The sequence below is a fragment of the Oenanthe melanoleuca genome, chromosome 4, assembly GCF_029582105.1.
Source record: "Oenanthe melanoleuca isolate GR-GAL-2019-014 chromosome 4, OMel1.0, whole genome shotgun sequence".
In the NCBI taxonomy this organism is placed as follows: Eukaryota; Metazoa; Chordata; class Aves; order Passeriformes; family Muscicapidae; genus Oenanthe; species Oenanthe melanoleuca.
In genome coordinates, this window is record NC_079337.1 from 9,999,460 (window position 1) to 10,024,238 (window position 24,779).

At 41.2% G+C, this 24,779-nt stretch overlaps 1 protein-coding gene across 1 annotated transcript in view; it reads right to left on the reverse strand.

Annotated features, from left to right (window-relative positions):
* Nucleotides 1-24,779, reverse strand: part of RNF150 (ring finger protein 150) — a 101,752-nt gene that overhangs the window by 23,574 nt on the left and 53,399 nt on the right. The window contains exons 2-6 of the mRNA XM_056489805.1: nucleotides 19,119-19,369; nucleotides 13,180-13,251; nucleotides 12,693-12,775; nucleotides 6,949-7,045; nucleotides 2,086-2,296 (exon numbers count right to left, since the gene is read on the reverse strand). Of these exons, the coding sequence (XP_056345780.1) occupies nucleotides 2,086-2,296; nucleotides 6,949-7,045; nucleotides 12,693-12,775; nucleotides 13,180-13,251; nucleotides 19,119-19,369 (714 nt within the window). The remainder of the gene's footprint in view (nucleotides 1-2,085; nucleotides 2,297-6,948; nucleotides 7,046-12,692; nucleotides 12,776-13,179; nucleotides 13,252-19,118; nucleotides 19,370-24,779) is intronic.

Here is a 24,779-nt window from a genome sequence, read left to right on the forward strand (position 1 = left end):
CCATCAATGATGAATGAATGACAGCAGCTAACCAAGCTTTAAACCAGATTTCCCTGAGTGACTGTGTGCACACCACAGCACAGGCAGGCACATTTGCTTTTGGAAGGTCCTAAGGTGCTCTGAGCTTTCCTCAGAGAGTTCTTCCATCCTCTCAAAACAACTGGGAATGCCTGCTTCCCCACCCACACCTCTGCCAGTGTGAGATTCACAAAATTCAAAGAGCTTGGGCCATCTGCCAGTTTTCTCTCCCTGCTCTCTCTCATACAATCAGGAAAAAAACCCTTTCATGTCCTCCCCTGGGCATGGCCAGTCTCTCCAGGTGATGAGGATCTCCTGATGCTCTGTAGTTTGCTGTCTGTGTGCCTGGGCTTGGGGCAAGTTCCTTGTCTGTGGGCTCTGCTGTCAGCTCTCAGGATTATCCAGTGTTCAGGTCTATTGTCCAATGTTATCAGAGTTAAGGGGAAAAAGGGAAGGTAAGGTGGAAAACAAAGGGCACTAAGGCAAAATCAAGCATCCTTGTAGGCTTTGCAGTATTCTGCTGGCTCTGAGCAAGCTTTTCACCCAGTTACTTAACTTAGCTGGCAACTTGGAAAATTAATAAAAAATGTGTTTGTTTCTTCTGCAAACTCTTGAAACAAATCTGGAGGGAAGAGAGTGCCTGGAGAGTTACTGAGCTCTTGTGCTCCCTGGCAGCCTCAACACCATTGTTAGTCCTGGTGAGAAACCAGAAGAGCAGCTTCTCAGCCTGACAAGATCCTGGGATGAAAAGCACAGGCTGCCCTTGTGCTGGGCTCTGGACCAGGCTGCTGGCTTTTCCCAGCATGTGTCATGCAGCTGTGTGGGTAAGGGACACCCAGCCCTCCTTCCCAGCCTGTGCATCCTGCAGAGAACTGCAGGCAAGTCCATTATCTGTGACAGCATCTACTTGTATCTGGAGTGCTAAAGGGCAGAGCAGAGACCAGCACTTAGCCCAGTCTTTATTACACTGTGGTGCCATCTTCCCTTTGCTTTTAAAATCAGCCTTCAATGCATTCAAAAACAATTACTGGAAGGAACAAAATCTTGTTCTGAACAGCTCTTGGCAGCCTCAAGGAGACTTGAGAGAACAGAATACCCCTGGCTGGCTATGGAAGATGGCTGGGATTACAGCCTTGCTGCTCACCCCTTGCTGGATCCAGAATTTAGACCATGAAAGGACCAAACATGAAACCTGAAATCCACAAAACACCATTAAAAATCCGTTTCTGGGTCACCTGTTTCTCAGGTCACAGGTCCAGTGTTTCACTTCCATGACACTGGCATGACAACATGAGAGAAAATGAGAGTAAGAAGAGTAATATAAAATCATTTCAGCCTAGTACCATCATGTCTCTCCTACCTTTTACACATTATATTATTACTTGTCTCCTTTTTCATGCCCAGACCCACAGCATTACCTAGAAATCACTGAAAATGTGTATTTTTTCAAGAACCTACACAAACTCTATACACAAAACTGTATTTTATCACCTCTCTTCAAGCATATCTGATGATTTTCTATAACAGTCTTGTCAATACACCAACTGGTACCAAACATAGAAAGTATTAGATATTTAGATAGGAACATAGATAGACATAGATGGGCATTTTCTACTGATCTGCTATTTTACCTAAAAATGAGAATTTTAGGTTAGCACAGTCCTCACTTTGAACAGCTGACAACATTCCTTTCAAACTGTCAGAAGCAGATTTTTAAGAGAGAACATAATTTTTAGGAACAGAGAGACATTTTGAGAATTTCTGGTTTGAATGGTACCGCTTACACACCTCACACAAGTGAAAATAAACTGAGAACACGTAAAATTCTCCTTTTGTTTTTGTACAAATCATCAGTGCTGTTTAACTGCACTCAATACAGGAACTCTGACCATCAGTGCAGCACAGGAGAACACTTGATAATTAAATTAACTTACCCTGTAGATTCCTGCTGGGCTGAAAACAAGCTCCAGCGAAAAGCCCTCCAAAGGCTGCTCGCTAGAGATGGGTTTGTGCTTGGGGTTTCTAGACATTTATTTCATGCAAATCCTGCCAGGCAGTGGAACTTACTGCTTGTGGTGAAGTTGCCCTCTCCAGCCTGGGGAAAGGAGTCGACATCCTGGATGACCTGCAGCACTCCCACGGGGCGGGCTGGCGGGTCCAGGGCCACCGAGCTCTCGTTCACCGTAATGTCACTGGCCCCCGTGATCTGGTTGGTGGGTGGGCCTCCTATGGATGCTTCCAAGTCTGGAGGGATGTCATCCATGCAATCTGCATTTGGCTAAGGGGAAGAAAAAGGAGAAAATAGGGCTTCTTCAGTTTTTTTTTTTTTTTTTTTGTTTTATTTCAGTATTGAAAACGACAACCTACAACGAATAAACGCAGCTTGTCTTCACGGACCCAAAGCTCTATACAATCTGTTGGAAGAGAGACCCAAAGTATGCCATGGAAATACTGAGTATTAAAACTGTGTCACCTACAATTGCTAAACATTCTTATTTATAATTTTAAAAAGGTTACATTAAAAAAGTAACTCATTTATTGGTATGATCTGCTCAACGCAGGCAGATTGCTGAATCAGATCACAAATGTAAACAGAGACAGGAGCTGAAGTGGAACAATTATCTTCCTGAAATATACATTTTACAAAGCTTACAGGAATAAGAATTCAATAAGAACTGCCTGTGGGTGCACCTATGTGTGTGCTGCAAGACCAGAAGCTAAAGCTCTTTATAAGACAAGTTTCTAAACATCAAAAGATCATTTCCTTTGCTAATACTATATTTCCTACAAAATACAATTATGGGAAAAGAAACAAACAGACAATAATGGGAAACTGAAGAGCATGATTTGATTCACAGTCTTTCTTGCTATGTGAAGCAGGACCAGTGACAGAGTGACAGAGCAAGACTGGGATTAACTTTAAGCACAAGCAAAAACCCACTTGAATTCAAGCACAGAAGATTACCATATGTTTACTTTTTTTTTTCCTAGAATCAGGAACTTAGCATATTTTCTCTTTTTCCACACATTCCCTGTCTGTTGTCACCTCTCAAGTATTTTTTTTCCCCCCACAAGTGTTCCTAATGAAAGAGATGGGCAATTTAAGCAGTCTTGTATCCACAAACTGAAGTTTGGAACGAAAACTAAAATTGTTGTTGTCTGGCTCCAGTCTAATCCACAAGCAGTAAGAATGCCTCAGATTTGGGATAAAAAAGGCACACTCAAATACACCAGGTGTTAATGAAACTCATTGAATCTGTACTTTTCCAAGTGAAGTACCAACTACTTATTTGTAGGACAGGGATCCAAAACTATCCCTTACATCTTTCACTCTTTCCCTCTCTCTTAACAATTATAAAACAATGTTTTCAGAATCTTATTTTAAATTTAATTTATCTTAGATGGCAGTGTATATTAAAAACAAAAGGCCTATTTTTCCTTTCACCTATGGGAAAAATTATTTCAACTTTTCAAGGAATGTCTGTCCTTTGCTCTGATTTCTGTTATTCCTAGAATGGGGTGTTTATCACAAAATTTTAAATCTTTTAAAGAAAGGGATTATAACTGAAAACCAAACCAAACATTAAAGATGCAAAAAAAATATTGCTTGATATTATGAATCAATTTACTCCTGAATCATTTTAATCGAAAAAAAATGCCCAAAACTAAGCAGCATGCTATAAAACTAATTATATGAAATACTGATCAGAAAAAAAAAAAACAAAAAACCAAGCCATTATGGCTTTGGCTGCCAGAGTGACCCAGGACCAGTTACTAAGTTTAACTATATTGGTTTCACTTGTGCCCTGCATGTAAGTGCTTTGAGAGCACAATTCCACTAAAGTCAAGGGAAAGCTTTGTATTGACTTCTGAGGGCTTGGCTAAGGCTCTTAGTGAATGGCTTCAAGTCATACAATCTGCTGCCAAAAATGCTGCTGACTGCAGATCCAGCAGATGTTTGCAGCAAAGGGGGAGAAGCAGAGGGAAACTATTTTACGTGATATGATTGTCCCAAAAGCAATGTAGCTCTTTGAAAGAGAAAGACACTTTCCCTGGTAATCCATTTCAAATATTGCAGGTGTAGTCTGAGCTGCATTTGCCAGCAAGAGTGGAAAAGGTCAAGCCAACCATTTGCTGGTAGATAGCTGGTTAATAATCTGGAGCTGCAGAGAATAGTGGAGGTGTTGAGGTGCTCAGTGAAAATGGGTGCAGGAGTTTTGGAGCCTCACAGCTGCCTGGGGAATCTGAGCTTAGGGCAGATAATACTGGAAGTCTCCATTGCAGAGTTTAGTCGTGAATTGAATGGAAACATTTAGATATTTGGGGTCTAACCAATCCTTTCCTGGAAAATCCAAAGTTCTTCCTGCTAAATGAAGCACAATATATCCACAGACATGCAAGCCAGGTCTTTAACAACAACCATAGAACAAACATGCAGCTGGTGGGGGAAAAAAACCCCATAGCCTGTCTATGGTAAGGTTTCCTCATTCCTCTCATTGTAAAAGCCTGCAAAAGGACTTTGGCAAATTTTTGCCCAAGTCTCTCATCAGAGGTTGAATGCCTGCCTAAGGCTTTTTTCATCTTTTGTGAGTGGAAATTTCAGCTAAAAGGGGTCAGCAAGACTCAAAAATGTGGCTAGGGAATGACATTTTGCTTCATGCACTCTACAGAAATGTTTGCCATCTCTCACTGAAAAGCCCTAGAACTTTACAGGTTCTTTGAGGGCAACATCTTTTCCCACAGCAGCTATGGACACCTGGCTAATGATGAGTCTCTAAAAACACCATTCTGTGTGTGCTGGTGGCTTTTTTGGCTCATGGAAGTAGCAGAAAGCACCTTAGGGATGATGCCCACCCCAGGCTGCCCTCAGCTGGTGCTGGGCACTGAGAAGGGTGAGGACAAGGTAATTTCTGTGCAGGTGGAAAACAGATCCTGTGAGCTGAGCAGGAGCTCAAAAGGACACAGGTGAAGCAGGAGAGAGTATAAGGTAGGAAAGGAATAAAGAAGAGGTGAGGTGTATTTTAAAAAGAGAAGGTAGAAAAAAGAGAGGAGGAGGAGCAAGTGATAGCAGTACAGGAATTTTTAACCCTCAAGCTACCAGATGCTCTTTGCTGTCAGAGTAAACCTGACACAAAGGCTACTATCTACTCCAATTTCCCATGGACAGCAGTAGGTAACTCCTACTGTAAGTCACTTGGAGGGATGAGGCTCTCCCCTCATGAACACCTCCAATGATCCATGTATGCCAATATGCTTCCTCCAAGAGATGAATAGAGCTGTTTTCAGCTTGTTGTCTTAGAACAGCCTACAGGAAATTTTAGCAGAAATTCACACAATAAAATCCCCTAAAAAAACTTTGCTAGTGGAACATTAACATCCAAGTGCTTTATTTTTAGTGCTAAGACAGACCAACACCAAAGCTGATTTGGAAACCTTAATTTGAACCAGTTGTTCATGTAGGTTACAGCAGCATCTTTAATTACATGCCCAGTACAATCATTTCCACAGAAGCTCCATGCAGAAAGCTCTCAGTGAGGACAGCAGGATGGATCCCTGCTCTGCTGTGCTTACAGAGAGGAGAGGGAGCTATGAGAAGGGAAACAGGTTGAGGAAATGGAATGGCGCTTCAACCATGAAGTGCTGGACAAAAAAGTGAATGTGAGAGCAGAAATGGTTTGGTGCTGTCAGATGCACAGGGAAGGCATAGAACAACACACTGGGTAGGGAGAAGAGGTGTCAGAACCCTGTGTAACTGCTCATGGCAGGCCTGTGAGCTGGGATGGAACCTGGGGAAATATTTCTGTATTTCAGCCTAGGTGCAGAGATGCTGAATAGCAGAGCTAGCCCTCATTCTGGCTTTTCATCTCAAGCACTGATTTAAGTTGCATCACCTCTCAGACTAAAGACAATATACACATTTAGCAGAACAAGTAGCCAAATTATTTAGATGCATTACTCTAGCTACAACGCTCCACTGCTTTTTCCCTTTTGCATATTTTTAGCTTTTAGTTTTAAATCATTATATTAGGTTTATTAACATATCTGCCTACAGCCTGCTTCCTAGTCTGCATGAGTTCTCTGAGAATGGCTATATACCATTTTACTTTACACAGCCCTTCCAAATGTGAACTGGTGCATCACTGACTGAAACTCAGGGGGCTATTTACAGCACCTGTTAATGCATCACCTGGAGGTGTTTCAGTATTGAACTTCACAAGCCTTGCACAGTGGGGGACAGTGACTCAGTCCTTCCTGGTGAAGCCCCTGAGCTCCATGATAGCTCCAGCTGGGAAACTGTAAGACATTCACTATCTAAATGCAAACATGCAACTAGAAAGATCAATTACTTTGGCAATTTCTAACCACATTTGAATGTTCCAAATAACAAAGAGCTTAACAATTTCTGGTATGTCATGTGCTCCACCACATTCTTAGTAACTGAGAGAAATGGCCCTTAGCTGGAATTAGGAGTACAGATCTTGCTTCAGATGGACTTTAAAAGAAATCTGACAGAGAAAGGACTTGTTTCCCCAGAATGAGCAATTAGTTGTCCTTGATGAGTCTAGGAGAGAAAAATTTATTTGCAGACTTGCTGCTTTCAATAAATCCAGTCCTGACAGCCATGTGGAGTCTATAAATCCACCAAAACACAGTGAACAACCTTCTACTCCACAAAGCAAGCAGCCACAAACACACAAATCCCAACACCCAGCCAAGCCCCATGCACACAATCATCCTTGCTAATATGAGTGGGGTGCAGGACAGAGGTACAGTCAGACATTTCCAGTGTTACTTCCCTTAATAAATCAATTAATTATTCAGTAATATGGCAAAAAGAGTGAGATGGGAACAGACAGGCAAAGCTGGGGACATAGTCAGGTGGCTGGTGTTTCTCTTGTGCCCCCCTGGGCTGCTCTGCAAAGTGCTTACCGGGATCCCTAGAGCTTTTAGAATATTCATTTTACACATCGGGCAGGTGCGATGGTCCAGCAGCCAGGGGTCTACACAGGACTTGTGGAAAAGATGCCTGCAATGAAAACCAGGATAGCTTAATTCAAATGCACCACAGCACAGTTTAACACTTAAACCAGATGATTCTGAATTCCTTTAAGTGAGAGTATTTCAACTGGTGCAGTTTGTGACCTCTGCAAGGACTGCAGAACCAGGTCCTATGCACACAAAATACACAAAAAATATACAAAATGCATTAGCAAACCCCATATTCTTTAAATGTCAGTAAACAAAAGCTGCTTGCTGGTAAAAGTAAAAATATGTTAGTTTTTCTTAATAGTTCTACACACAAACCTGATTACACATAATTTAAATGTGAAGCCATTGAGGGTCTAGTATTTTTTTCAGGATAGAGGCACAAAGAAAAATATTGAATTAGAAAAAAAAAAAAAGATACTTTTCATTCTTCACTCAAAAAAGGATGGTCAGGATTGGAACAGGCTGTCCAGGGAATCCAGTAGTATCTGGAGTGTGGATGTGGCACTTGGGGACAGGCTTTAGTGGTGGGCTTGGCAGTGCTGGGTCAATTGTTAGAATTAAAACACCTAAATATCTGTATGATCCTAAGGCTCTGCCTGGAGCATGGCACATACCAGTCTCTACAAGGAAATCCCATCTCTGAGAAAGCCAGAGTCACCTAATGTACCAAAGTAACTCTAAATATTTAACTGCTACTTACTCAGCTGAATGAGTCAACAGAGGAATTGTGCCACTACATGGCAAATTATTGCAATCCTGTGCTTTGTATCACTTCATACAGCTATGGAAAAGGGCAAACATATTCCTGGAGGTGTGATCTAGTCTAATTATACCAGTTGGCTGAAGTATCAAACCTCATTTGAACCTGTACGTCAACATGATTAATCAAATGAAGCATTGTGATATTTGAAGTTTAAGCCACTACTTTACTAAGGCTACTAAAGTTCACAGCTGTCCTTCCAAACAAGACCTGACCTAATGGATAACAACAAATGAACCAGAGATTTTGGTCTCTGTCCTGCTTAACTCTTCCTTCCTTCTGTCTTAGGAGGGGCATATTCAGCACATCATCAGACAAGCATTCTGAAGAGGTAAAAGCACAAAAATACAGTTCTTAGGCATGTGTAATTTTATATTTAAAATCCAACCAACAGATTTTCTTGAGTTTGTTAGTTCATGGAGGGTACTGGCAATCTATGTCTTGCCTTTCAGCTATATGAAATTCTTGTTAGTGATTGGTTTTCTTTAATTATATAATCAAATTCAAAAATATGTTTATTGGCAAATATCTGAAGCATGTCATGCCAAAACAACACTTACAAAACCTGAGATATTTATTTACTAATCTCTCAGAAAACAAAACAGATTTCCAAAATCTGTTTTGAATAAAAATTACGTAGTTTCCACCAAGACATTTTAACATAGATGAGAAAATCCCCTTTAGTTTTCAAATTCCAGTTTTGAAAGCCTCAGTTAATCTGGGGCTCATATAAGAGAATTTCATGATGTTTGTTCATCATCAAAAGCTTGGAACACTTTCATGCCTAAAAGATCTTAAAATCTGAAGTTCGGTGTTCCTGAAGTTGGCTTCAAAAACAATATTCTAAAATAAGTCCTAACAATGCCAAGTAATTTAAATACATGACAGATCTTGTCACTTTGCACTTCTCAATACTAATTTAGCAGAGTGTATTACGACTCCATTAATTTCACATTTAATATGTACTACAGAGGGAACTTGATTATTTGACAGAAATCCACAGAATAATGGAATGCTACTGAAAATCAGGTAAAGATTTGCCTTTTAAATTTTTTTGTACAGCATGATACAACTGGAGCTATTATAATATCTGTTTTGAACATGTAAACATTTGTGCAGAAGAGCAAGGTGGCAGGCTTTGCAGATCTGGATTTGAAAGTTTGTTAGGTATAGCACTATGTACATGCTTATGGCATCCAACAAATTGTCAATTGTAATGTGTTCCAAATTCAAGCAGAAAGAAGGATGAGCATAAAGTAAGACAAGAGCAACTGCAGTATTTCACTGTCCTATGGACAAAGATGTAAAAAGATCAATTGCAACAAAATTCCCTCCCTTTGCAGTTGTGATGATGCAAGTTTTAAATGGAAGGAGAGGACAGAGCCATCATGGATGATTTCAGAAGTAATGACCCATACAGGGAGACAGTAGGAGAAGTTTCAAGCTCAGCCTCAGGACATGGCTTTGATAATCAAAGTCAAAGCTAGAAAAAAAAAACAGATTTTTTTTTTTTCCTGTTGTGTACAACCACATTCCTTGCAAAACTATGTTGATTTGGATGGGTTGAAAAGTTTCTCAGAAGAGCTGCAACTGATTAGTTGACAGAGAGGAAGGTGAGATGTTCTAACAACCTCATACAAAAAGGTTTTCATAAGGGAAAGGAAACAATTCCTTTCCACCCCCATCTCTCCCAGGGATAAGAAGCACAATGATGTTGTTTAAACTGCAGCAAGTGAGCTCCAGGTTACACAATAAGAAAGGCTTTGCCACAGTCAAGGTAATGAAGCACTGCAATAAGTTACCAGGGGAATTTGCAATCTTCATCCCGGGGGAGTGCAGAGTGTGTTGGAAAAAGCTGCCAAGAACCACAGTGCCTGCCAGTGCCCCTGTGCTGCCTCCTGGGATCCCTCCTGCACTCTCCTGGGCTGTGCAAAGCTCACAGACCACAAAGAAAAAGAACCTCCAAGTCCCAGAGCATTCCACTCAGTATTATCCAAATAGCACTTCACATTTTTTAACTAGACATGGCTTTTGCTTGGAATGTATTTCTGTTTTCTTTAAAAGATGGGATTTTAATCATCCAAGAAAAAAAAATCGTGTCACACTAAGCCCCCCCCAAAAAAAGAAAAAAACCTACAAGTATTGTAAAGCATTCAACTTGCCAACAATTTTGAGAGGATTTTTTCCAGATGAAGGGAAACTGTTCTCCTCCCACCTTCCACTCCCAGTCTCATCTATGCAGAAGGAGAGGTACACCCCTGAAAACCCTAAGTAAGAGCATCAGTGGCCTGGATTAGACATAGGGATGAAGCAAAGGATTTAGAATTTTTGTGAGAGACTGAGTAGTACTGTTGTATCTCACAAAAAGGTTTGAGATTTTGGGGGGTTCATGTACAGTATTATTTATTTCTGAGGAGGACAAAAAAAGATGATGATGAGGGTGAGAGGAAGGAATCAAAGGGAAGAATGTGTGTGATAAAATAATTTTCACAGGAAGCTAATAAAAAGAGAAAGCAGGAGTGAAAACTCTCTGAAATCACAGTTCTTCATGGAGTGAAGGTTCAGAGGAAAAGAACAAGCTGGAGCGAGGTCAGAGAATGTGTTTATTGGTGAAAGAAATGAAACAGCAAAAAAAAGAACCTATGAGGCACTCAGCAGAGATAAGGTTGAAAGAAATGTCTTGCTTCTCTATAGAAGTTTAGTTAAGTTGGTAAAAGTTCAGGAAAAGGCACACTGGGAGCAGCAGGATCAGTGCCTTCTCCAAAGCTAGAGCAGAAAAGACAATGGTGTTTTGAATCTGGAGATGGAAGACGAGCAGAATGAAGCAGGGCTGTGACAAGAGATGTCACTCTGGGAACAATGAACTTGGTTTGATCTTGTCTCAGTGCCCTTAAAGACAACTTCAGAGGTGTTTGCTGCCATTAAACATAAAACCAGCTGCAAGTCAATGCTTTTTACTTTCACCTAGTGTCATTCCTTACTTAGTTAACACACTCTGTAGAATGAGGTTTTATTATTATGTCAGTTGTGGGAGCTGCCTGTTGAAGACAGAGAGGAAAACATAAAAAATGTACATAAAAATCCCAGTGCCAGCAGCAAAGAGAGGACATTTGGGAAAGCAGCCCAAGTCCTAGCAAACATGTATCTGACTTCAGAGCTCATCTGTGCTATACTGGAGGTTTGATGAGGTTCCCATGTTAGAAAGTGCACGTGGCTTAACTGAGGATGCAGAAGCAAGAAAACTACAGAGCCTGTAGGTCTTTATCAAGATATGACACACTCCTACTCCCTCCACAGAAACAAATCCACTTTCTTTTGCTTTGGATGAAATGAGACTGAAAACAGCAGAAAGAATCATGAGCACCATTCCATGTTTCAGAAGTTCAAACCCATCCAAGTGTAAAACACTGCCCTTGCAGTTTGTGCAGCAGGAGAGCCAGGGTTGGTGAAATAGCTGCTTGAGAAAGAACTTGGAGTTTCTTGAATTCCAGACTGCTAAGGCTCAGACTGTGGCTATTTTACAAGACAATTCTGCTACTGCTACCCCTTCAGCATGAGTCATTTTCTGGGTGACCTTTTATGTCAGCCAAGAGCCAAACACCACCTGTTAACTCTGTGTTTCTACTCACTCTGCCTGATGCAATGCCTTGGATGACAAAGGCTCATGGAATTATGAGGTGGGACACAAGTGAAAGCTAAAGCTTAGACATGTATTTAAGCTGTTGCAGTTCTACCTCCAAACACTGTCTGTCTCTGTCATGCAAAGTTTCCAAGTTTTATTCTGCTTCCATGCAAACAGACTTGATGCCAAACCAAGGTTCACATTTTCTGGTAATTTCTTTTTTTCTGTATTTCTGCTTCATGAAGTGATATGTTTGTGTCTGCTTGTAGAAAAAAAAAAGAGAATTCACATGCAATTTGTCATTGTGGGGGATTTACAGTAGGTCAAATTTATGATTAATCTGCTGCTTTGTGTTAGCCATTTAGTGATGGCAGTAAACAGATTTAATGAATCACATGAACTAACAGAAATGGACAACTTGTAACATTCAAATATCTACTAGGGTACAACACAGCAGGAAAAATAAACAAATATTTTGGTTTCTCAAGCCAGTGAACATGACTCAGGAAAAGAAAGAAGTTCTATTGAAAGAAATAAAATCTCTGTTCTATATGTGCAGCACTTGAGATCTATATTTCCAGGGAAACCAAACACTTGCTGTAGAGAGGCAACTGATCCTGGGAAATTTCCTGAGAAATTGATTTTTTAGAGAAATCCTCCATTAGGTAACACGTCCCAAATGCCAATGCAATAGCACAAAGATGAATACAGCTGTCAGGGGTGGCAAGGGGCTGCACTGCTGTGTCACATCACTGTGGGTGGATGTGCTGCACACACAAGGCATGTTCTACTCAGTACATCTCTTTTTATGGCTGGGGGTTTTTTTTTTGGACAAAATTAATTCTTTTCTCAGGCCCAGGACAGCAAAAGAAGTAGCTCAATGGGGAGCAGGAGTCTGCTCTATCCCTGGCTGCTGTGGCCAGGGCTCACTTGCAAGTCAGAGGCAAATTCTCCTAAGACATTTATTCTAATTAAAAAAAAAAAAAAAAAAACAAAACAGTGAGGAAAACAGATCAATCAAAACTTGAGTATAAAAATCCTACTGAAGATTTTGTTGTAGGCCCAGGTCAGACAAAATTTCTGACTACCATACTAAACCCTCAGGGTCTCACCACCATCAACTCCAGTTTCACTTCATGCTGAATAAAAAGGCATCTCAGATATCTTTACCAAAGGATTTTGAATAGGCCAAAATAATAAACCCACCCTGCCAAGTTCTCAGGTAATCTCATCACTGTGAAACTGAGAGCAGAGACTGTCTTGAAGAAGAAATTATTAAAGCTAAAAGCACCTTCAATTTACCTGCAAGGCAATATCCTGACAACATCATTGGGCTTGTAGCCTTCGATACAAACAGCACAGTTATCAAAGTCTGGCTCAGTCTCCTACAGGAAAGAGAATATTCATCATATTCATTTTTTATTTTGTTAGCTAATCTCATCATACAAGAGCCTATGTGACAAAGTAAAGCAGTCACTGAAGCAGACTGCTAATCCAGTAATGCATTTCAAAACCAGCAAGTCAGATTGTCTGACATGTTTCCAGCTGGCAACTTGCACTGGGAAGCATGCAGATTTAGTTAGCATGTTTTAACTTTCAGAATTTTCTGCATCTTTAACCAAATTACCCTCTCCCCCCACTCCATTCCACTACCAGCACTCCTCCCCCACCTGAAGGACACAGCAGCTAAACAAACAATTGGCATTTCTGTTCTGCCTCGTTGTCCCAGAGGTCTGCAGAAATCCTCAGCACAGAGTTCCATTTAGTAACAAGCATTTTGAAAAATTACCTTGTCACCTTTCCTGATGGTCCTGACTTGCAGCTTGCTGATTGCTTTCTTCGCAGCATCTCCAAGCCGGCGCTGCAATACAAAATTTGCTCTTAAGCAAAGAGCAGCTCTTCGTGCAGAAATCAAAACTTTTTCTCCCTAGGCTTCTCAATATAATTTTAAGTACATATAAAAGGATAGTGTATAAATACAATAATTTGTAACAAGGGTACATTGCAGCAGTGTGTACCAATGTAGGTAACAAGCAAATTATTTGGGTATCCAACTTCTTCCCTCTCTTTTTTTAATGACATTTGTTATTAAAAAGTACTGGGCAGTCAGCAGAGCAAACACTGAACTTTATTCTTACATTGTTCCATAACTAGTTCATGATCTTCAGCAGGATACAACTTCTGAAAGTGAGCTGTTAATTTTTTAACCACAAAACCTCTGAATAATCGCTCCTGTCTTTTTTTCCTGCAATACAGAGTTGCTTGCTTTATAAAAATGAGATAGAAGCATCTGCAGTTTCTTACAGGTAAAGCACTGCAGTCACATCCTGTCCATACATAACCATTTGCTCATTCTTTGCCTTTCTATCATTCCCTCCAGTGGACCATAAAGTCATTACCATGTGATGTTTCTGACTGTTCTCCTGTATTTCCAAAACACTGTTACTGTGCTGGCAGGGTCACAGCCACCAGGATTAAAGTATGTAATAACAGCCTGACACAAAACACCCTGTCCTCAGACACTGGAGATGGACAAGAGTGCTCCTTGCAAGAGGCTGGGAACATGGAGGGGCAGCTCACACAATCACTGCTCAGCACCCTGTGCTATGGAGCTCGCTCCTGTATCAGTGCTCCAAGGACTTGGCTGCTCACTTGTGCCAATCCAGCAACAAGGCAGTCTGGAGACAGACTCACAGGCTGGAAAAGTCTTTGGGAGGTCATGTACTCCCACCCCCTGCTCAAGGCTGGGTCAACTTCAAAGTCAGAGCTGCGTTAGTCAAGTTTTGAATATCTCCAGGAAAGGAGATTTCACAACCTCTGGGATAATTTGTTCCAGTGCTTAACCAATCTCAGCCTTTTTTCTTCTCTAAACATACTAATGGAATTTCCCTTGCTGGTAATTTGTGACAATTATCCTGTGCACTTCCAGGAAGAGGCTGATTCTGACTCCTCTCTGACCAGCCTTTTTGCAGCTGGAAGCAGAGCCCTTCCTCCTCCTGCTCCTCCACTCCCCACCCAGCTCAGCATGCTCCCTTCACCCCTCCTCAGCTGTGCTTCTGCCCCCACACCATACTGTGACCCTCCTTTGGGCACTCCCCATTTTTTCTGTGCCTCTCTCACACAGTTTCATGCAGCAATGCCCATTCCAATGTCTTCTTTATAACAATTCATGTTCCAATTTACCACCAATAAATGACTTGAACTCTTCCCTTCACCTCCTCTCCCCAGCCACATTTCCAGCCATGTGTTGTTAGACAGGAGAGAGACTTGGGTGACTCAGAAGACATTCAACTTTCTGAGCTGGGAAACTCTTGTGCCAGAGTTCAGAGGAGCCTGTCAGCAGGAAGGGTTTCCAGCTGGAGGGTGAGAGCATGAGGCCAAAAACTGAAGGAAGTTGGAGGTGGTTTATAAGTTGAGACCTAATCACCACACTGATAGGGCCAGTAAATTACCACTTTGGTCTTCAGATTCAATTAAAATCACTGGATTAAAGTTAGAGAGTGAGCTTATTGAATTGGAAAGGCTGAAAAAACACATGCAATATTAAAAGCAGAGTGCAATTTCAGATCTGGCTAAAGAGGTGAAAACAATCTTGGCTACCAGAAGATTTACATGTGAGCTTTGCAGCAAGTTAATTTTGGCTTGTGAGGGAGTATCATGTAGTTATACAAGATCTCCTTCTGTGGTCCATTTTTCTCACAGTCTCAAATAAAAGAATCAAATGAGAGTTGGAAACATTTCTTGTCAGTTATTTGGTTCTTTAATGTAAATCAAAGACAGACTGATAACAGACAGAGAGACAAGAGCCATTATGTCATGCTTCAGAAAGTGCTTGTGATCCCTTTTTATCATTTCTATTACTTTAATGAATGAAGTGTCTCAGTTCTTTTTTGCACATTCTTGAAGGGGAAAGGACAAGATTAAAAACTCATGTACATCTTTGATCTGCTTGCTTTCATGTTTTCTTTCTCTTATCTATCATAAATAGTATGTTCATAACTTATATGTAAATGAGAGTAATTTAATTTTTGGAAGAACAGGAATTTCTTGGACTAAAGTCACACTTTCAAAGGATTCTCCCATCTGAATGCAAGACATGCTATCAATAACCAATGATTTTTCCTAAAAGATAAGAGGCATTACAGCAGTTTAAGGGTTTAAAGTGAGGCTTAGAGATTTACAGTCATAAATCTCATAATCCCATTAGCAAGGCTGCAACACTCAGTACTGGACTGGAAGGAGTTAAGCATGTTGGGTACAGTGGTCTTCAGGAAATGGCAATGCTCATTAAAGAGGAAGGACAGTCACAGGGAAAGCACCATTAATGTGTTCCTGAGAAAGTAAATGACCCTAAATGCTGTGGAAGAGGAGTTACAGTAAGTGCTTCTCCCTTAATGGCCCCACTGAACTGGCACCTTTGCAGGGAGATCACCTTGTGCAGAATGAGATGAGCTATCAGGCACATCTATCCAGACAGCATCTGCAGACTCCATCATGGCAAGGAAGCATCTTCCCAAACCCCTTCAGAAATTGACATCCCCATTCAGTGGCCAAAACTCTCATCCCAAGCCACAGCCACCAGTCTTCCTACTCAGATAAAAGCTGCACATGCTGACAGTCACACCCTAAAGATTAACCTAGGACACACAAAGATCCTCCTCAACTCCGGTGCAAGCACTACCTGCTTTGGCTTTCACTATCCTGCAAAGCTTAAGGAGCCCAACTACTTTCAAAATTACTCTGTAGAAAACTTCCTCTGAACAAAAAGCCAATGGAAAGAAATGTGCTAAACAAGTCTGGTACTGAAACATCATCCCCCCTCTTCATTTTCCCATCTCACAAACAATAAAAAGAGAACTGTTACTGGTGAAATATGAAATCTGACACACTGACAGGGTTGGTTGGTTGTTGTAATTGTTGTTTTTAAGTCTGTGCCTTGGCTGTTACAGGGCTGTAACATCAGGTCATATTTTGCTAAATTAGCTCTGGAACTTAACTTGTCATGTAATTCAAAAACTGCTTCTAATTAGCTCTGCAATGTGATGTTTCTTGATTTAAACAATTTCCACAGCCTTTTATAAACTCTCTCAACTCTCTCATCTTCAGGAGCCCTCCAGGAACAAGCTCTGAGGAAACATATTTTCTTGCATAAATTTAATTCCTGGGCATCTTGTTAGGTGGGAAAAAAAGGTTCAATCATGTGAATATTACTACCTATCTTCTACTTCCATATGTAATGCACACTTGTCTGTGCTAGTGGTACTCTTAAAAATAAAATGTATTAAAACAAAAATTGATACCTCACCATGTTTGTAGCTGACACCCTGGCTGTAGGTGCACAAGCCCATAGTGGAAGAAAATTCTGTGCTCTACTCCATTAATTCCCAGCCAAGTTGGGATGAATAGGCCCTGGCATTCAGAAAGAGTCTTTGAAATCCTGATTCTCTACTCATCAAAATCAGGTACCTAATTGTAGTAAGCTGTGTCTTCCTTCTGGCACATGAACTTAGATTTTGCACACATGATGAGGAAGAGTGGTGGCTGAAGATGTAGGTGGACTATGTCCAGGTTTCATCTCACTGTAGAGCCCCAGGAAATGATTCCAGGAGATTTTTCAGTCTTACTAGCTGCCTCTCTCAATAGCTGGACTCATTGCTTTCCTGATGGATAATTAAATCAGTTTGTTTTGGATTTGGTGCCTGCTCAGAAACTTACCCCCAATGAAAGAAGGGAAGCATACCTGGAAAGCAGAGTAACCAGATAAAGAAAGACCAGACAAAAGTGTTCATGAGGCCTGACAAATGACACTGATTTCAATCAGAAATTTGTGATCCCGTCCTTGAGCTACAAGAAAACGTGTGAAAGAAAAAAGAAAACCCAGAACTTGATGGAAAAGAGAGAGGAACACTCATGGGAAGGGCAAGAGCAAGCTGAGCTCTTCTGAGCTACCTACATCATTGTATTCCATAGGCAGGACTAAAAAAAAAACAAAACAAAAAACTAAAGAGCACAGCAACTCATTAACAGAAATCATGGAGTTTTGTTTGTATATTGCTACAATTTTTCATATGAAAAGAGCTAAAAAAGAGATTAGATGTCAGACAAAACTGTATGAAGGGCATGAAGACTTTTTAGGTTGCCCCTTATTATTGTGCCCCAAAATTAATAATATGTAATTACTTAGGAGGCATGCTTTCTAATTCTTCTGAAGAACAGAACTAATATAATAACCAAGTTATTAAAACCCTTCATCCATCCATAGGACAACTGCTAGTGTACAATATGCTGGTCTCATTCAAACTTTGGAAAGAAAATACTGAAAAGGAAATATGTTGGAACATATAAACACATCAGTCTCAAACTACAACGTATTACCTGCATGAGCTTCTTATTTTGCTGAGTTTCATGTTTATGTGTGTCTATTTACACTGCTGAGCTGCCTGTATAATTATTTGATTGAAAGCACACTTACTCACACACACAAATTAGGCATGCATGTGCTTTTGCAGACAAAGCATCTAAAAATTATCACAGCCATTGCAGTCACAGCGAATCTGCTGCCAATGATGTTCAGATTCCAGCTGGGATAGTCTCATTCTTGCTATCCAAAATTTCAGACTGTATATTTAAAAGGAAAATATATTCTTTCTGTCTGTAAATACAGAGCAGCTGCTCTCTATCTCAGAGGATGCCTGAATTTCAATGGGGGAAGGTGAGGAATCCCTACACAAGTATTTGTTACAGAGTGTGCAGCAGCCCTTTCCTCTACAAGATGATTATTCATACTCTGAGTTTTACCTTTTCTGCAGAATAAGCAAGGCAACTCTCCTGGCCCTGACAGTAATTTATTGAGGGTTCAGAACCTCTCTGAATTACAGTGCATTTTTTTTTTCTGCAGTAAAATGGTTATCTCTTCAGATTTCTTACATTGGTAACATTTTCTGCTGTACCATTAGAATGAAATGTAGAAGCCTCAGCTCCCCAGTTCTGCTGAGATAGTTGCATCCGGACAAGAAAATAATAAATTTATTATTATTGCTGCTATTATTATTCACTGCTGAGCTACCATAAAGATGGACAGTGCTTTATAAGATCACTGCAGCTGACTTCTCTTCAGCTCCATAGACTTTTTATCTCTTTCAAGGGGTTTGGACAAGATGCCAAAACCAATAGCAATGGTTTAATAACATTGGTGGCTATCAGCACAGTCCTGTTCAGTGATCATTATCAAATGAAGAGAGACATGTTTGTCTTTCTAGCCCAAGATCCTTCTAAGGAAGCATTCAAGTGAGAATAATTCTTTTTCCTTTCTGCACTTATTGTGAGCCATTGCTTCACACACACATACCTCAGGGTGTTTTAGTCAGCATTTTGATTTCAAGGGTCTTTAGTTATATACATTGCTATGACATTAGGCTATATGCACCAAAACAATCTTTTCATAAATAAACATCATCTATTTTTTTGTGCTTTGTGTAAAGAAAATAATATACAATATTATATATTATAATATACAGACGCTGAGAGTTTATTTTTTTCTTGAATCCCATCCCTATTGACAGAAGCCTTGGCTTTTCCCAGCCACAGTCATTTCTACACTTGTAATTATTTTCACTTGCTTGGCTTTCTGTTTTTACTAGACGCTGACAATTTCTTTAACATTTACACCAACGATAAACCCCGTGGTGATTTTTTGGAAGCACAAGCAGCTGCCCCAGCCCTGCTCACCTGATTCCTGTCCCTGGCGTTGGCGTAGCGGAACCTCTGGATGTAGTAGAAGACCAGCCAGGCCAGGGAGATGATCATGAGCACGATGAAGGAGATGGAGACGAACACCACCGAGGTGCGGCTGACGTACTTCTGCAGGTTGCGCGTCCCGATGGTGATGTACATCATCACCGTGATGTTCCTCTCCAGCAGGCTCACTATCTCTTTGCCTTTGGGCTCAGGAATCATTATGGCCACAACATCTTCTAAGCCTATCAGAGAGAGAGAGAAAAGGAACATTAGGTAAAACAAGTGATCACCAAAAGGCAGTTGTAGAATCACAGAGTATCCTGAGTTGGGAGGGACTCAAAGATCAGTGAAGTCCAACTCCTGGCCTTGCACAGGATTTCCCAAGAATTCCACCATGTGCCTGAGAACTTTGTCCAAATTCTTCTTGAACTCTGTCAGGCTTGGTTTTGTGACCATTTCCCCAGGGAGCCTCTTCCAGTGCCCAACCACCCTTTGGGTGAAAAATCTTAATATCCAACCTAAATCTCCCCTGACACAACATTCATGCCATTTCTTCAGGTCTCATCACTGCTCACTGGGGAGAAGAGATCAGTGCCTGTCCTGCCCCTTTCCCTCCTGATGAGGTGATAACCACACCGAGCTCTCCCCTCAGTCTCCTCCAGGCTGGACAAACCAAGTGCCCTCAGCCACTCCTCACTCAGCTTCCCCTCGAGGCCCTTCCCCATCCTGGTGCCCTCCCTTGGACACTCTCTGATGGCTTCATGTCTGTTTTACACTGTGGCAGCCCAGCCTGCCCCAGCCCTGGAGGTGAGGCTGCCCCAGCTCAGAGCAGAGGGGACAGTCCCTCCCTTGCCCAGCTGGCCATGCTGTCCCTGATGTCCCCAGGACAGGGTTCCCTCCTGGCTGCCAGGGCACTGCTGACTCACATTCACCTTTCCATGGAGCAGGAGCCCCAGGTCCCTCTGCACAGCGCTGCTCTCCAGCCTCTCATTCCCCAGCCTGTGCATCCAGGGTGCCCCAGCCCATGGGGAGAGTCTGGCTCTTCACTTGTTAAACTTTCTACAACTGATGATTGCCCACCTCTCTGATACATTCAGCTTTGGCAAAATAACAAGAACGCTGTGCTTTCTTCTGCTCCTCCCTCCTGTTTACCAAGAGGGAGGTCAGAAGGATCTGGTGAAGTTTTCAACTGAAACCATTACACAGTGTGTTTCTACATGCTAATCTTGGTGAGATACGTAAGATGTGCCCCATGGGTTGACATAAACACTGATTTCTAGCACTACTGAGGCTTATCTGGATGCTATTGCTGTAAACACTGCAGAAAGGGAGGCACACTGCACCCAGCACTCCATATACATTTATCACAGTCTGTTTTGCAGGGTCATGAGTCTGTCAGAGAAGCCCCTCCAAACTCTGCATTCAAATCAGAAACACTTTCAATCACAGATTCCCACATGGTTTCACAACCAGAATGTGCCAAAGCATCACTGCTCTTGCACCAGGCTGGCAACCAAAAAGCAGCTCAACATGGTCCCAGTGGCTCCCCACAGCCCAAGTCCATACAGAAATTTGGGACTCATTGCTGGGAGCTTGACTGTCCAACTGGTACAAGTTTAAAGTCAAGAGCACTGTTTAATTCCATAAAAAATTGCCTTTGCAGCCCAGATTAGCCCCTGGCACAGTGTGCAGCATGGCCCCACAAGGATGCAAGTCAGCCCAGCTGAGGCAGTAAAATCCCACTAATGGGATGGGATAAAGCAGGGACTTTTCCTATAGTCCTGCCAAGCCCTCTGTCATGACCCTGTGAACTGGGCCCTCCACCAATCTAGCTATCCTCAACTCCACACAGTTTTCCTTTCTGTACAGCACTGTTTGGTGTTACTTGCATCACACATTGCTGAACCTATTTCCTTTTCAGTTTTATGTCCCCTGTGTACATGAAATATATGGTCTGAAATTATCTGCGACCCACCAGGTTGTTAATTGCCCTTTACAGCCTCACAAATAAACTGTTGCTGCTTTACAGTTTCTTGTTAGGGATATTCTGTTCTTTCACTTCATGAAACAAGCACGTGGACTATTTTTACACCAAAACTATGTTTTGCAATTGTTCTAAGTAGCTAAGGACAGACAGGATGTATTGTAATGTAAAAATGTGCTAGGAACAGCAGCAAATGAAATGCTCACAAACTGGCATTTAGAAAGGTACAAACTGGGGGTGTCTGAACTCAAAAAGAGTTATGCTGGGGTGGGGCCTCAGAATTTCAGATGAAATCCCAGGAAATTGGCTGACATGCTGTTAATCCCATGGCTATCTCTTTTCTGACTGTGGCAGGAGGAGGAAGCTCTGTGTTCATAGGGACAGTCATGGAGATGGGATGGGAACACAGCCACAAATGGAGGCACGGGAGGCTGACTTGCATTTTCAACAGCATCCTTCCCCCTCCAAGCTGATATCCAAGGTGAGCTCCACCAGTGGAACACTGTATCCTGGTCTTCAAAGCCAGCTCAGCCATTTCTTCACCAAGAACCCCTGGGAGGCACAATCCAGGATCAACTGGAGGCACTGCCATAGCTGCTGCTCACAGAAACCTGCTGGGAAGCTGGGACCTGCCCTCCTCTCCCAAGCCTCAGAGCAGGAGTGCAAACACCACCCCTCTTCCTCTCATGAGACTTCTCATCATAACACTTCCCTGATTATGAGCAGGTCAGTCAATAATCAGGGGGATCAACTGTTTGGCTGAGTCAGGAGTTTTAGATATCCATGATTGGAAACTGAACTTTCCTGCTGATACTCTTCCATAAAGCATTATTGTTTTTCAGCTATTTCCCTTTTTTTTTTTTTTCTCCCAACAGTCCACCATCAGCAGTCAAGATAAATCTAGCCTTGCAACTCTTCTGATACCTATTTATTACAGAAGGCTAATGCAAACATTACCCTAATGGCCCAGGGAGAATTTGCCAAGTCTCAAAAGTGGCTGAGAAGGGCACTGGTGCCATGCCAGTAACTTTCCTGCAGTCAAAAAGAAAAATTGTCTGGAGCAGGGCATAGCTATGCACATGGCTTCCTTTGTTCTTTTCCCTGTCTTAAAAAAAATTTAAAAAATAAATTAATTCTATGGGAAAATCAAAGCACCAATCTCACACATAGCCAAAAAGAACCCACAGAAAAATTCCAAAGCCAAAAATAGTGAATTTAATCAATTCTCTCAAAAGCCACCACTCTGTCCAACTGACTTATCAGTACTGACCTTCAACATCATCATCAGTACAGCTGCATGGATATCACCTGAAAGCCTATGAAAGTGGAGACAAACTCATTCCCAGTAGAAAATACAAGTATTATCTTAACTACTTAATTATCTTGAATCACACGTCTTTAAAAACTTTAGTGTGTTTAATTATGTTTAATTAAATTATTGTTTATTATGCCTAATATAGCTTTAATATTCTTCTAGATACAGGATACTAAGCAAATTGCCATGGATATATACAAAATAAAACTGTTTGGAAATGCAAAATAGAAGACACTGTTATTCCAAGAGGAAAGCAGCTACTTTTATTTATCCAAACCCTTAATATATTGAAATTTCAGGCTACTTGGTTACTTTCTTGCCAAACATTACCACTTGTAACGGAGCACTGTTGGAAAAAATAACTAAAGCAATGACAAATAATAATCAGATTTTTTTTTAATGTTTTACTGAGTTTATGATAATTTTTCCATAACATTATAGAGAATGCTATTTATCAATCATGTTATTAAGCTATGTTTTTAATCTCAAATATGTTCATATCAAAAGAAAAAGAAAGCAATTCCTCTTTTCTCCCTTTTTAAACAAAACATTTGTATTACCTCAGTTTCACATATGCTCCAACACACATAAAAAGTATGCAAATTAAAGAAGGGAGATAATGTAGTGAGACATCAGTGTTAGAGGTGCATTTTTATGCCCAAGTACACATTTGTTCAAGAGATTTAAAAAAGAGAAGGGACCTAGTAACATGTACTGATGCTTCCCTGGCAAGTTAAATGCTACCACTGCCTTTCATTAAACACACCCACAGTGGGAACTGCATTCTGTGGCACTCTTGTTCCCTAACACATTTCTTTTCTTTTTCTGGCCAACATTAATGCAGAGTTTGACATGAATTTTTAAGTAGCTGTCAGGATGAATCAGAGATTCATAAATCAAAGGTATTCAGGCTACAGTGAATGGATTTTATTTTTCTTCTTTTTTTTTTGGCTAAGGAAACATTTAACATTATCAGTGTTCTCTCCTAATGAGCCAAAAACCAACCAAGCAAGGTACAAATTACAAGCATTTTGATGATTTATGTCCTTTTAACTTGCTGAAGTCTATCTGCCTAATCCAATATTTCTGGCTGGAGAAAATGCATGCTTTGGAAAAAGACCTGGAAGGCCCTCTCCAAACCCACCTTCCTCCTTGCAGTACTTGGCTATGGAAATACATTTCAGCAGGCATGCTCTCATGCAAAACCTGCAAACTTCAAGGGTAACCATCTATTCACTAGTGAGAGAGGAAATGAAAGACTTGAGTGCAGGAACAGTGGCTTTTGTAGAAGAAATGAAGATGTACATCAATGCTACACCTTGGCTGCAGGCTGTGCTTACAAACTTGTGATATTCCTTGATTTTGCTCTGGGAGCTTCAGAGGTGACACTGAGCACAGTCCTCTCCTCTCATTAGCAGTCAGGCCCAGCAGTGGTGGGGCTGCTCCTTTAATGCTTTGTCAATTTTTGATGGAGGCTCTAAAATGTGGTCTGATATATTTTAGAATGGGCAGTTTAATTTTTCAAGCTTGGCAGCAGCTAGAAGTCAGAGAAATTAACTGAACTATTTGAATAGAATTTCACTTTGGGAGGCATATAGAGTCTTCTTTCCAAGACATTCTATCAAGATACAAATGAAGATTTGTCTTATACTGTACATTAAAATCAAGTAGTGAAAAGGTTACTTTTACAGACTTTGTAAGTGAAAATTCAAACACTATTTTGAGTTCAGAAATTGCCCTGACAGTGTTCAATCCAGCTCAGAGCCCAGGAACAGAAACCTTGCAGGAAGAGCCCAAGCAACTCTTCCTTACTTGAAAAAATGATTTTGTTTTCAGGAATCATTTCAGTAACCAGCAGCTATTGTATGGAAGCAAAACACAAATCTAACCAATTCCACATCCCACCCAGGCTCAGCCCATGGTCCCTGCCAGCCCCAGGGAATTCAGGGATGGTGGTGGTGGTGCTTCCTGGGAGTCAGCAGTGCTCCCTCTGCCTAAGGACTCACTGTGCTGCCAGCCACAGCTTGTGCTGCTGCCTACACCCTGTGAATGCATTTTACACTGGTCTGGATGATGGGTAACATTTTAAAGCAAATTGGGAGCAAAGAGCAGACATTTGTTAAAAAAAAATTTTTTTTTTTTTTTCCTCTCCGTAACATCAACTCAGCTGAAAAATTACTGCTGAAGAGAATGAAGAGGACTCCATGGTGATGGTGCTGTGGTGGTTGTCTAAGCTACAGCCAAGAAAGGTCTGTTTGGCCATCAGAAGATAGATAATACCTTCTGTTGCAGATCTTGCTCTCTTCAAAAAGTGTTTTGCTTTGTATTTGTGTTTGGTTGCTTTCCAGTGAAG